The sequence below is a fragment of the Harpia harpyja genome, chromosome 5, assembly GCF_026419915.1.
Source record: "Harpia harpyja isolate bHarHar1 chromosome 5, bHarHar1 primary haplotype, whole genome shotgun sequence".
Taxonomy (NCBI): domain Eukaryota; kingdom Metazoa; phylum Chordata; class Aves; order Accipitriformes; family Accipitridae; genus Harpia; species Harpia harpyja.
In genome coordinates this window covers 70,602,795-70,615,097 of record NC_068944.1, presented here as the reverse complement: position 1 = coordinate 70,615,097, position 12,303 = coordinate 70,602,795, and the positions used below count along the sequence as shown (strand labels likewise).

Sequence of the window (12,303 nt, the reverse complement as noted above, 5' to 3'; positions counted from 1 at the left end):
TGTATTTTTAAAGAAAACATAGCCTTTTTTTACCAAGGTGCAAGCAGATTTTTCTTTTTCATGTTACTAAGATTCCTTACTCTTCCTCTCCTTGCTCATGATCTAAACACTTATATAGGAAAATACCAGTACTACAAGTCTTAATGATCTTACAGTGATTTGCTTTGTTTTGGCAGATATATTTAAGGTAGCTTGCTTATTGCACTAAATGAAAGTCAGATATAGTTTAATTGCTGATAGCTGGACATGGATAGTGAAGATTAAAGTCTCCATCAGTAATATGTATTGTATTTTTTGAAGGAAGAACACAACAAAAAAATGTAATAGATGCATCAACAAGTAATCTGTATGTATGCACTTTGGTCATACTGTATCCTATTGTATCTATCTACCCTGCTTGTAAACTTTTCACCATTAAAATTCTTTTTACTAGTGCAGAACAGTGACTGATAGACATGCTATTTAGAGATATGCCAAGCATTTGTTCAGTAAAAGTAATTAAGTTAGCATGAATAAAAAATTTCTTTAGAATTGCTTGCACATACATCAAATCAATTAACAGTAATGATACCTCATGATTAGTATGACCATTCATAACTAGAAAAAGTTCCATTTCATATGTTAAGCAATCCACTGATTTCTTAAGACATACCAGATAAATTTGATATATTACTGTTTGATAGTGGACATTGTGACATGCAGAAGAAGTTATTATCAATGTAAGATGTGATATTACAAAACATTTGCTCATCTTTAGATGATGCTTTTAATGTGCAATTGGACATTTGATATAACTTGTTTTGTTCCTGAAATAAGTTGTAGCCTCAACATCAAATACCAGATAATTCTAACCTCTTGCCATCTGCTTCTTACTTTTTGCTATTAAACATAAAATACCAGAATGTGAAAATATAAACCATTTTTCTTTCTGTTTTGTTAAGGGAATCAAAGAAGAGAGAGAAGCCTCTTCAGACGTTGGTCACTGCAGAAGGAAAAGTTCTGAATGTGAATGTGCCTAAGTATGTAAAGTTAAGAGGTTAAACAGGCTAACTCACCTCTTTATAGTTGATTTGGACAACTACTTCAAGATATATGACAATACAAAAATAAGAGGGCTGACAAATTCTCATTGCAGTATTATATTCCTGATGGGGAAACTGACTTCTAAATTTATATTCTGATGCTGGAAAAAGTAACAGTTTTCAGTGAGTTAAGTGTTAAAGGTTGTTTAATTTAACACCTTAGTCTTTGATGATTGAAGAACTTGTTTTTCTGTAAAAGATATAAGACTTTTACTTTTTCCTTCTATGGTAAGGCTCTCCTTCTTGGACCATCTTGCTAATAGTGGAAAAAGTTTAACTGGTTTGACTATTGAAGATAAATGTGTATGAGTATCCACTTCAAATGTGGAAAAATACATCAAAGTAGTTATTTCTGGACAAAATCATTCTGTCCTCTGAGGACAGATGTAAAACTGGCAGAATTGGGAAGGATGTGTAATTACCTTCTACGGCATGAGGTCCTTTGACACTGAACAGTGTCTCTAGGAACAGGGGCTGGTGATACAGGGAAGTGTCTTGTATTTTGTCATTGACAAAGGCACTTGGTTCAAATGTTTTGGAATGAGTTTACAGGGATATCAGCCATGTGTTACCATTCGTTTCACTTGAGCCAAGCCTTCCTTTTCTAAGGGAAAACAGGAGACAGAATGTGTAAACATTGTTTCCTTATAAATGGCTCCCCAAAGAGCCTCCTACTGGAGACTGATCAAAAAGTGGCCTATGAAGGGCCACTTACCTGTCTGCTGTCCTCTGAACAACTTTTCTGATCTTAAGACTGATTTAGCTGCAAAATCAAGGCTAAGAACATGCTTATTGTTAGCATGAAGAATGCTTTCTAAATCTTGGAAATTTATAAATCCACGCAAATTCAAGGAATTTGAAAACCTACATTATAGAATCAGCGCATAGTTTTCAGTGGTATAGGAAAATTAAAGGTAGTGGCAGAAGAACTCATGTTTATTCCATCTATACCAGAAGATACTTACCATTGTATTGGTGTACTTTTTTGTAAAAATGTGTTGACTGAAAAATTTTTTATATAATTTTCTAGTTCAAAAACAAGTCTGAAATAGTTCAAATCTTGTTTTAATAGAATTTGATTATGCCTCTAAAAAGCAGAGACATTTAGAATAAAGCTCTAGCTATCTTTTTAGAAAAAATACAGTCCCCTAGAGTTCACTGTTAGTAGCAGTCCTGTTTGTGTCACCAAAGATTTTTAGATTAGAATTTAGTCTGTGGATGTGCCCGCATAAAGCCAGATCAATGAGCAGTTTTTGTCATGGCTTCAACAAGAATATCACAGCTCTTCAGTGCAATCTGGCAGTGTGTTGGAGAGACACAAATAAAGAGATACAAGTAGACAGATGGTGTTCTCCAAAGTTTTTGCTCCAATGCAAAAGTCTAATGTCCATAGCAATGTCCAAGCTTCTGTGGTGTTCTTTTGGAAGGTTAGGAAGAGGAATGGCTTCATGCAGCTGAAAACAGACTATTTCTCTTCCTCAATTCTGATTAAGCTTCCTCCTAGAAAATTTTACAATTCTTTTCTCTTTTTACCCCTCATGTTTTAGTGAATTCTCAAAATTTGTGATGCAATAAGAGAAAAAAGCATGAACGGGAAACAAAGCTGGTTTGTATTCTTTGCAGTTTTCCATTAAAAAATACCGATAAGCTAAAAGCTCCACAAGCTTTCTTGCAAATTGACTGTATCAGAATACAGGAGAGCAAAGAGTAAAAGTATATCTGGCAAATACTTTTATTGCTGAAAAAATGTATCATCTAAGCTGTTAATATTTGAACTTCTGTTACCTGAACCCAAAGTATCTAAGTATTTTAATGTCACTGAAATATTCCAGGTAAATTACATTAAGCAAAACCCTCTCATTCTATACTAATAACTAATTTATAAAAATCTTCTCATTTATATGTAGGGTTTATTCTGTTTTTTCTCTAATACATGGGAAATGTTTGAGTATATGAGCCGAACTTGTAAGTCTAGAATAGATCTCCTTACAGTTGTAGTAATAGATGTTATTTTCAATTTTTAACTGGTAAGATTCTTTCACAATTTTAAGAACTGACCCAGCAGATCACAAACACGCAGCTAATACAATCTACAGTCTCATTTTCAACAAATATTATAAAGCTTGTAGAATCAAGGATATTGTGCAACTCATGTTTTACTTTGAAAATGCACAGGCAGATATTTATACTCTAGGCAAATGAATTGCTATAAACAAAGATGCAATTTTTTTTTTTTTACATATGATAAGGTTAGAATTACCGAGTTCCAGGCTTTTCATGCTTTTCATGAACTGTTTTTTCTATGAAGATGTTAATAGAGCAGATGAATTTCACCAGCAGATGTCTCTCTTTCTGCATTAACAGACTGATCTTAATTTTAACTGACCTTCAGCAGTATTTTTTTTCTTTTTCTTTTTTTTTTTTCTTGTGGGTTGGGTGGGGAGAACAGAAAATATATGTAAGAATGACTGGTTCAAATGCCAGTATTTTTTTCTGTTCATGAGGAAAATTGCAACTGTTTCTAAAATGATCATGTGACATATTGTCCAAATGGTATTTGTATTAATCTAAAATTGCTAGCAGTTGAATTTGAAATATGCCGTAATGTTTGTTTATTCACTCCAATTGTATTTATCCTGGAGGTGTTTCTTGTCATTATTATTAGGCTTCATTTCTCTTTGAAAGATGATGAAGAAAACAACCAGATCATCTTGGATCTTGCTGTTTACAGGTCAGATTTTTTTTTCTCTTAATTTTTGCCATTCTTAAGTTCTAATACACAGTGTTTCAATTATACTCCTCTCTGTCATGGGGACTTTTCAAGAGGAAAACAAATAACATAGAGGGTAATGGAATCAGTCTTGAAGCCTCTGCCAAAGAAATGAAGCTGAATAAACCAAAGACCCTTCGGACTGTTCTGTTACTCCTGAATGAGGACTGTGTCTAATAGTCCCTTCTGGAATTGATGTTTTCTGTAGTCCTAGGCAGGTTTCCTCCACACCTGTCCTTTTGTACTCACGTAAAATCTTTTCCATTCTTAATTTGCAGATTAGGGTTGTAGGGAATGGGATTTTTGCCAATTCTCTGGGCCTAGAAGTGCTCCAGTACAGTTCATGTCCTAGTTAAATTCTTCTCCTCCCCAAGACAGAGTAGGGTAGCCTTGTCCTACTTTCCTTGCTTACTGGAAAGAGTCCATGGCCCATGCTGTTTCCTGAACTGTGCCAGGTCATTGCCTGGAAGAAATTTGGTTGAACCAGGCCTAAATATGACACGGAATCCTGATAACTATTTGATAGTATATACGACTAAATAGTACAGTGGCCTTGCCCGCACTTCAAGAAGGGGTTGGAAACCCACAAGCTTATCTACCCATAATAGGAACTTGTTAGAGTAAAGCTTGAACTAGTTTTATAGCACAGAAACACTATTTATGCCAGGTGTTCTTCCCTTAAAGCTCATTAATTTCCCTCAGAAGAGGCCTGCTCCATGTTTCTGAGTTATAAGAATTAGGGTTTTTTTGAGCCTCAGAAAATCTGTTCCGGTGCAATAAAATCTTGGATATATTGCAATATTCTGTGGTCAGGTGTAAGAAAGGCAGACTGAAAAGTTTGCAAAATTCACCTGAGAAGTAACGTTATAAAAGAAGAGAAATAAGGAATACGTACTTGTGCATTCACATGAGTGCGTGTGTCACATGATGAAGAGGAGATGTTGAAGTGGAGCTTTTACAGGTCACAGATTTTGTTTGACAGTACTGAAATTTAGAAGTACTGTGTTTTCTGGGAATGTAAAGTATTTCTGTTTATTTCTTCCCAGCAAATTCTGTGCAAAAAAAGGAACTCTTATTATACATTTAATAGTTAAGCCTTCAGAAAGAAAAGTAGCAAAATACTTTTACAATTTTAAACAACAAATAGACTAATTTTCATATTAATGTACAGCACTAAACTGAGAGAAGAAAGACCTTTTTATTTTCCACAAGGATTTTGAATTCTTGCAGTTATACAATAGCTGATGTGGTGGACTTGACAGAATTTAGACTTTATTTTAATTGACATTCTGTGAACACACAGGAAGATCACGTTTTTCTTCCAAAGACATTAAATCCTAATGGTATTTCATGTATCTTAATAACTGAAATTGAAGTTTGTTGTTTATAAACCGCGAAATCTTCATTAAAGAGCTAAATGGTCTGCACTGCTTATTTACTGGACTGTATTGTAGATTGATTCATTTATTTATATTTCATTCTGAAGACATTTGGATACTTCTCTGCTCGATGTTGATGTCCAGCCAACTTACATACGAGTACTGGTGAAAGGAAAGGTTAGTGTTTTCTTACTACATTAATTTCAAATCGTGAGTTAATGCTTACCACAGTTATCCCGTGGACTCTGGATCTGACTTTCATGAGTTACCAACCATGTGCACCTATGCAGAAGAAAATGTTCTTTCATACTTGCATTATTTTGGACTGCACATAAACTGTGGAAGTCCTAAGCTTAAGATGTGCAAAGCCTGAAATGAAATTTCACTCTCTTTCTCTCCTTCTCTCTTCTTATTCCCCCCACACAGTGTACCATAATTCACTTAAGAAGAGAGCTTCCTAGTTGCCCTAGGCTAGAATTTAGCAATTTCACAATCTGGAATTTATAGCTGAGAAACAAATGTATGTATATTCTTTTGAAAGGGCATTTAAAATGTCATTCCAGTTTTCTGTCTTCTCAGTGGTTTTAATTTTATCATGAATTTTTTGAAAAATTCAAAGTATTTAAACAGTAAACCAAAATCCCTATTTTTTACTGTACCAACTGCATAAACAAAACATCAAAATTACTTTACGTCTAAAATAGACTAGATAATCTTTCTCATTTAATTGCTACTATAAGTCAAGCATCATTTTATAACCTTCTTTAGAAATGTCACTTCAGGAATGACAGCAATTCAGGAATATACATAAGACTATACTTGTAAGCAAAAGCTGTTTAGCATGCTAATAATTTATTAGGATTAGTAATATTACATATAAAGTGAGAGGATTTAGACCTATACTGTGCTTAAGATCAAGGGATCTGATAGTGATGTTTCTGCATGTGTTCTGTCCAGGTCAAAAAAAAAAGAAAAAAGAGATATTTTAGCATGATATACTTCAATCCCATATTTTCTCATAGCCATTTCAGTTTGTGCTACCTGAGGAAGTGAAACCAGACAGCAGCTCTGCTAAAAGATCACAAACAACTGGTCATTTAGTTGTCACCATGCCAAAGGTATGTAAAATAATCTGAGGCAGCATCATACAAAGATACTTAAATGTTGTGAGTACTTTGGGAATGTTTCTGACAGGTAACATCTGGCTAGCTAAAGTTATTCAGTCTAGCCTTTGCCATCAGGCCATATTTTCCAAAGAAGGAACATTCCAGAGAGACAATTTAATCATCGAGCCAAACCTTATGATTTCAGATCCCTTTAAAGGAACATTATGAAAATCAGTATTAATAGAACTATTTGTATTTATTTCCTTTATTTTCAACAAAACCAGCTTTTTATATATGAAAAGAGACTGCAAAATATGTAGTATTGTGAAAATGTGTAAGAAGATGGATTTTTTAAATAACTGAAAATAAGCAACTTACCTACTTTCTTTTTACACCTGTGAAATAATAAAAACAAATCAATTTTTCAAAATTTGTGTGGCACACATATGTATGAAGATTACATTTTGGTTCAAGGACAAGGATGATGTACTACTCTCACATCTCAGGTGATCAGAACAAGAGTTCCTTAATTCATTTTCCCCTCATGCTCTCCTTGGCTGGAAAGGATCCACTGGCCAGCTGTACAAAGTATATGGAATCACAGAGAAAGAGGGTTGTGGCAACATGGTGTTTTAACTGAAAAATGCTGCGCAGCAGTCCCTAGTACTTAAAGAAGCCTGCGTAGAAGTCATATTCCCCTAACTCTGTGCTCTCCTATCTTCCCTGTGCTCTGATGAGCAGATGAGAATTCTACTGGCAAGTAAAAGCAAATTGGCTTAAAGTGGGTTTTGTATTCTCTCTTCCCTGCCCAGCCCAGTTCTTGCAGTGTAAATGAGAGCAAACTGATAGGTATGTCCACTTTATTTCCTTTCCACTGTGTGTCTTCCTACGGTTTCAGTAAATGTACCTTGTACGCTGGATACGTAAGTGGTATTTTGATTTGCGGGATGACATAATGAGTAGATGAGGTAGAATCAAAGGTGGAATCAGGACATCTCCTACCCAGTCCCACACATCTGCCAAAAAATCAGAGAACAGTAAAGGAATGACCAGTAATGAGGAACAGTCGAAGACATGGAGATCAACTTGCCCTACTGAAGTAAGCAGTGAGAGAGGTAAAGGATGGCCAGCCAGCAGCCAGTGGAAGCTTAGGGGGCATTAGAGCTTAAATACAGGGAAGATGCAGCAGTGTGAACCAGATGTTCTGGTTTTGGCTGGGATAGAGTTAATTTTCTTCATAGTAGCTGGTATGGGACAATGGTTTGGATTTGTGCTGAAAACAGTGTTGATAATACAGGGATGTTTTTGTTACTGCTGAGCAGTGCTTACACAGAGCCAAGGCCTTTTCTGCTTCTCACCCCACCCCACCAGCGAGTAGGCTGGGGATGGACAAGAAGTTGGGAGGGGACAGAGCTGGGACAGCTGACCCCAACTGACCAAAGGGGTATTCCAGACCATATGACGTCATGCTCAGTATATAAAGCTGGAGGAAGAAGAAGGAAGGGGGGACATTCGAAGTTATAGCGTTTGTCTTCCCATGTAACCATTATGCGTGATGGAGCCCTGCTTTCTTGGAGATGGCTGAACACCTGCCTGCCCATGGGAAGTGGTGAATGAATGCCTTGTTTTGCTTTGCTTGTGTGCATGGCTTTTGCTTTACCTATTAAACTGTCTTTATTTCAACCCATGAGTTTTCTCACTTTTACCCTTCTGATTCTCTCCCCCATCCCGACGTGGGAGGAGTGAGTGAGCGGCTGCGTGGTGCTTAGTTGCTGGCTGGGGTTAAACCATGAAACCAGAATAGAAGACAAGGGGCAGAGAGAATCTGAGTGGCAGAGATATCTTCAGGTTTGGGGCATAACAGGTGGGACAGTGGCAGAAATAGGAAGGCATTTAAGGTGGGACTTGATGTCCTCTGGTGCAAGACTGAGTCCTTGGACCTGCAGGAAGAGCAGAGATGGAGCAGACAGGGAGCTGGAAGTTTTAGGAAAGTAGCGTTCTGGAGATGAGAAGGGATTATATGGTGGGGTTCTGGGAGCTGTGGGAGAGGTTAATCAACTTCAACATCTTGCTCTTCTGCCATTATGCCTTTGGAGGGTTCGGCTGCTTTTAAGGCCTCTAGGACTACATCATATATTTTTGGCTTTCAGAAATAGGGTAACCCTGCCCAAGGATAGTTATAGGAAAAAATAAATTCTTGGTGCTCCAACCTTACCCTTCAGGCCTCTAGTAAGTTTCTTTGCTGTGTAGGAGCAGTGGGACATAGTGCTACATATGAATAAGCCATGATATATCAATTACAGCATTTTCTTCTGAAGGAGGAACCTTCAGCAGCTATTTGGGGTCGTTTCTTTCTCTTTGTGATCTGATTTAATTCTAAGACTATGCAACTAGTAGTTGTAACTAAGAAGTTATTTTTCAGCTTCTGGCTCTTTCCACTTGTGGTTCTATACCTTCTATGTTTTCTTCTACACTCCAGTCCCATACCATCTGTCTTTCCCTATATGGACAGCCTCTCATTAAATCACAAACTGTCACTCTAGCATCAAGCATGCAGTTTAACCATGAGCTTGAAGAATGCTGAAAATTGTACTCATTTGGTTAAGATCCATATTTTGTTAATGTTCAAAATTCACTCATATGAGAATTCATGCTTTCCTAAATTTATTTCTTTGAAACGGAGGCTTTGACATTTGCCATTTTGGATAATGTAATTTTCAAATGTTTCTGAACAGTTTTGTTTACTATTTACTTGTATTTTGGATATTTTAAGTACCATCAGTTTTCTGTGCCATAACCTGCTTTTATTACTCATATGTCTTGCTAGTCTCTTTGTGGCTGATCAGTGCTTTAAAAAATGTAAGTATTTCAAAGACTCTCTGGATATATTCAACTCTGCTGCCTGCCTAGACAGTCATACCTAAATCAGCAAAATGAATATTATCTCTTTATACTGTGATTGAGAACTGCCTTTGTTCCATTATTAACTTTATATTTCAGCTACATTTCACCTAAGTTGATATTTTAGCTACACCTATATATTTTACCTAGCCTGAGTGGCTGGAGCCTGCTTCACCTCAGAAAGTCATGTTTCACAGATATTTGTGACACCTGAGGAGAGAGAAGCTCTATGGAATAACTGAGTTGATGTTCTGAGCTTTGCCTTGTTTTGGTTAAAAACTACTTGTGTAGCTGGGACACACAAAGATATGCATGAACGGAGGGCTGCATGTTCTAGTATCTTTGTTGTCAGTGGATCCAAAAACTTGGATCCTGCAAAGCAGCTTTGCAGAAAAGGACACGGGATTCTTGGTGGACAGCAAGTGGAACATGAGCCAGCAATGTCCTCTTCTGCCAGAGGAAGCTAACTGTATCCTGGGCTGCACTAGGAGTGTTGCCAGCAGGTTGAGGGAGGTAAATCCTTCTCCTCTATTCAGCACTGGTGAGACACACTTGGAGTACTGTGTCCAGTGCTGGGCTCCCCAGTACAAGAGAGATGTGGACATACTGGAGAGTCCAGCAAAGGGCCATGAAGATGATGAAGGGACTGGAGCATCTCTCCTATGAGGAAAGGCTGAAAGAGCTGGGACTGTTCAGCCTAGAGAAGAGAAAGCTCGAGGGGATCTTATCAATACATATAAATACCTGAAGGGAGGGTGCAAAGAGGGCAGAGCCCGGCTCTTCTCCATGCTGCCCAGTGACAGCACCAGAGGCAGTGGGCACAAACTCAAACACAGGAGGTTCCAGCTGAACATCAGGAAACGCTTTTTTACTGTGAGGGTGACTGAGCACTGGCACAAGTTGCCCAGGAAGGTTGTGGAGTCTCCATCCCTGGAGATATTCCAAAGCCATCTGGACATGGTCCTGGGCAGCCAGGTCTAGGTGGCCGGCCCTGCTTGAGCAGGGGGATTGGACCAGATGACCTCCAAAGGTCCCTTCTAACCTCAGCCATTCTGTGAGTCTGTGATCCTCTGAACTTCATGGATTTGCTGATGAAAGATGGATTTGTGCTACTTACAGCAATTGCATGTAGCGGATACTAACCTATTGTTCTTTTTTCTATATTACAGTCACAGAATCTGTTCTCTTCCCCCAGGACTAAATTAGAGTGCACAAGTTATATTTTTGGGATACATATCCTTTTCAGATGTTCTATATCCATACACATTTTATTTGTATTAATAGGATATAATCTAGGAAGCAAAGTATAATGAATAAAGATTAGCAACAACTGGAAGGCCAATAGATATTTTTCTTCTAGAACATTATGGCTGAGGTTATCAACAATGTTTGAGAATACTAATTTGAGATCATCAACTTAATATGAATTCCTTTTAGTAAGATAATAGGAAGAACAGTGTTCATGCAACTTCTTTCAGGCTGTATCAGTGATAAGACAAGCCTAATGACTATATTGCACTATATTTAACCTTTTTGTTCCTGATAAACAATTATTATCAAAATAAAATTATTTGCAACTAGATAAATGGCCTAGCACATTCCTTACGTAACTGAAATGTTAAAAATGCTATTAACCTAAAAATAGTCTCCTATAATATGCTTCTTGCAATACTATCCCCAAAAGATCTCTCTCTTCTCGGTTACAGAACAGAAAGGTAACTGAATTCAGCAAGTGTTTTTCACTTGCTTTAGTGAATTTCTGATCAGGTTACTAAACCTTTCACCATTCATCTTCCAGCCTGTTCATAGTTCCTTAGCCTTTAAAATGAAAAACAAAACCTCTTTCCTTGCCTCTCCGATGACCTTGCCATACCACAGATGTTGGAGATAGTAAATTCCACATAAAGAAAGCAAATGATTTTCACCTTCTTTTCTGGAAGTACATTTTTCTTAAATGTACTATTTACTGCACAGCAAATCACTGCAGAATGGGTCTCTTTCTAAGGCAGTGTCTACCAACATTTTTTGGAAGGTCATCAAAACAAACTGAAGGACACAACATTCAGTAAAATGATATAGTGACACTTTTAAAGTGCAGTGTTTATACCGTAATAATCATCTGTACAGAGATTTTGCATGACTTAGGAGTTGATAGTGACTACATTGTATATGCTTTATTTTCTGCGAAAAATATCTGTGACATGAAGCTTTTCAAACTTTGAACCTCTATGCTCTGGCAGTGTCATCTTTGCAGATGATGCAGGAAAATTAAAACCTGAGAGTTTCTTTAATAGACTTTGACCAAAATTGGCATATTAAATCAGTGATTTTGTAAAATGTCATCAGTAGATTACACCAGTAGCATTTTAACTGTCTGAGAAAAAGCATCAAAAAACAGTGTTATTAGCAAGCAGTTTTTATTTAGGGTTCTGAAACATTGTGTCATGTTTCAAAACTTCACTTTCCTTATTTTAGTGAATCAGAAAAATTCGGACTTTCTGATTAATTCTTTATTATATAAGCAGTCACAAATGAATTCTGACAGCTTTTTATTGCCTGGGCCTTCAAAAGCATTTAGAAATTTAAAGATCAATGAGAGTTAGATTCCTTAATTAATTTAAAAATAGGAGTAGTATATATTATGCATGTCAGTGTAAAAGTTATTTGATAGAATTTCATTATAATTCTCACTTATCTAGGTATGGTAAATGCAGTAATATTTCATTACCATCAAAGGCATGTGGAGACATATGCTGTGGAACCCTAGAAATGTATTCATCCTTCAGAATAAATGTGTTTCAGGGAAACTCTGTTACTTAGTGGAATTCCTGTTGTAGAAGAAAAAAAGCCACTGCAGGAAAAAAATGTGGACTGGAAAGATTACTCAGCTTAAAAATATATTTTTCACATATTCCTTCTGTTTTGTCAAATGTCTTTCTTTCAGATGCTATTTAACACATCCATTTCTAGAATTCTCTGATAATGATCTTAAAAGGGATCTCCTTTCTGTTTTCCGTTTAATGCACATATTAGCAATAGTTTCATAAAGTAATTTTCAGAAAGCT

General features: G+C 36.7%; 1 protein-coding gene across 1 annotated transcript in view; it reads left to right on the top strand.

The window, feature by feature from the left end:
* The window catches only part of LOC128142279 (dynein axonemal assembly factor 11-like), a 58,348-nt gene that overhangs the window by 32,635 nt on the left and 13,410 nt on the right, over positions 1-12,303 (top strand). The window contains exons 11-14 of the mRNA XM_052788234.1: positions 942-1,019; positions 3,748-3,813; positions 5,339-5,408; positions 6,254-6,349. Of these exons, the coding sequence (XP_052644194.1) occupies positions 942-1,019; positions 3,748-3,813; positions 5,339-5,408; positions 6,254-6,349 (310 nt within the window). The remainder of the gene's footprint in view (positions 1-941; positions 1,020-3,747; positions 3,814-5,338; positions 5,409-6,253; positions 6,350-12,303) is intronic.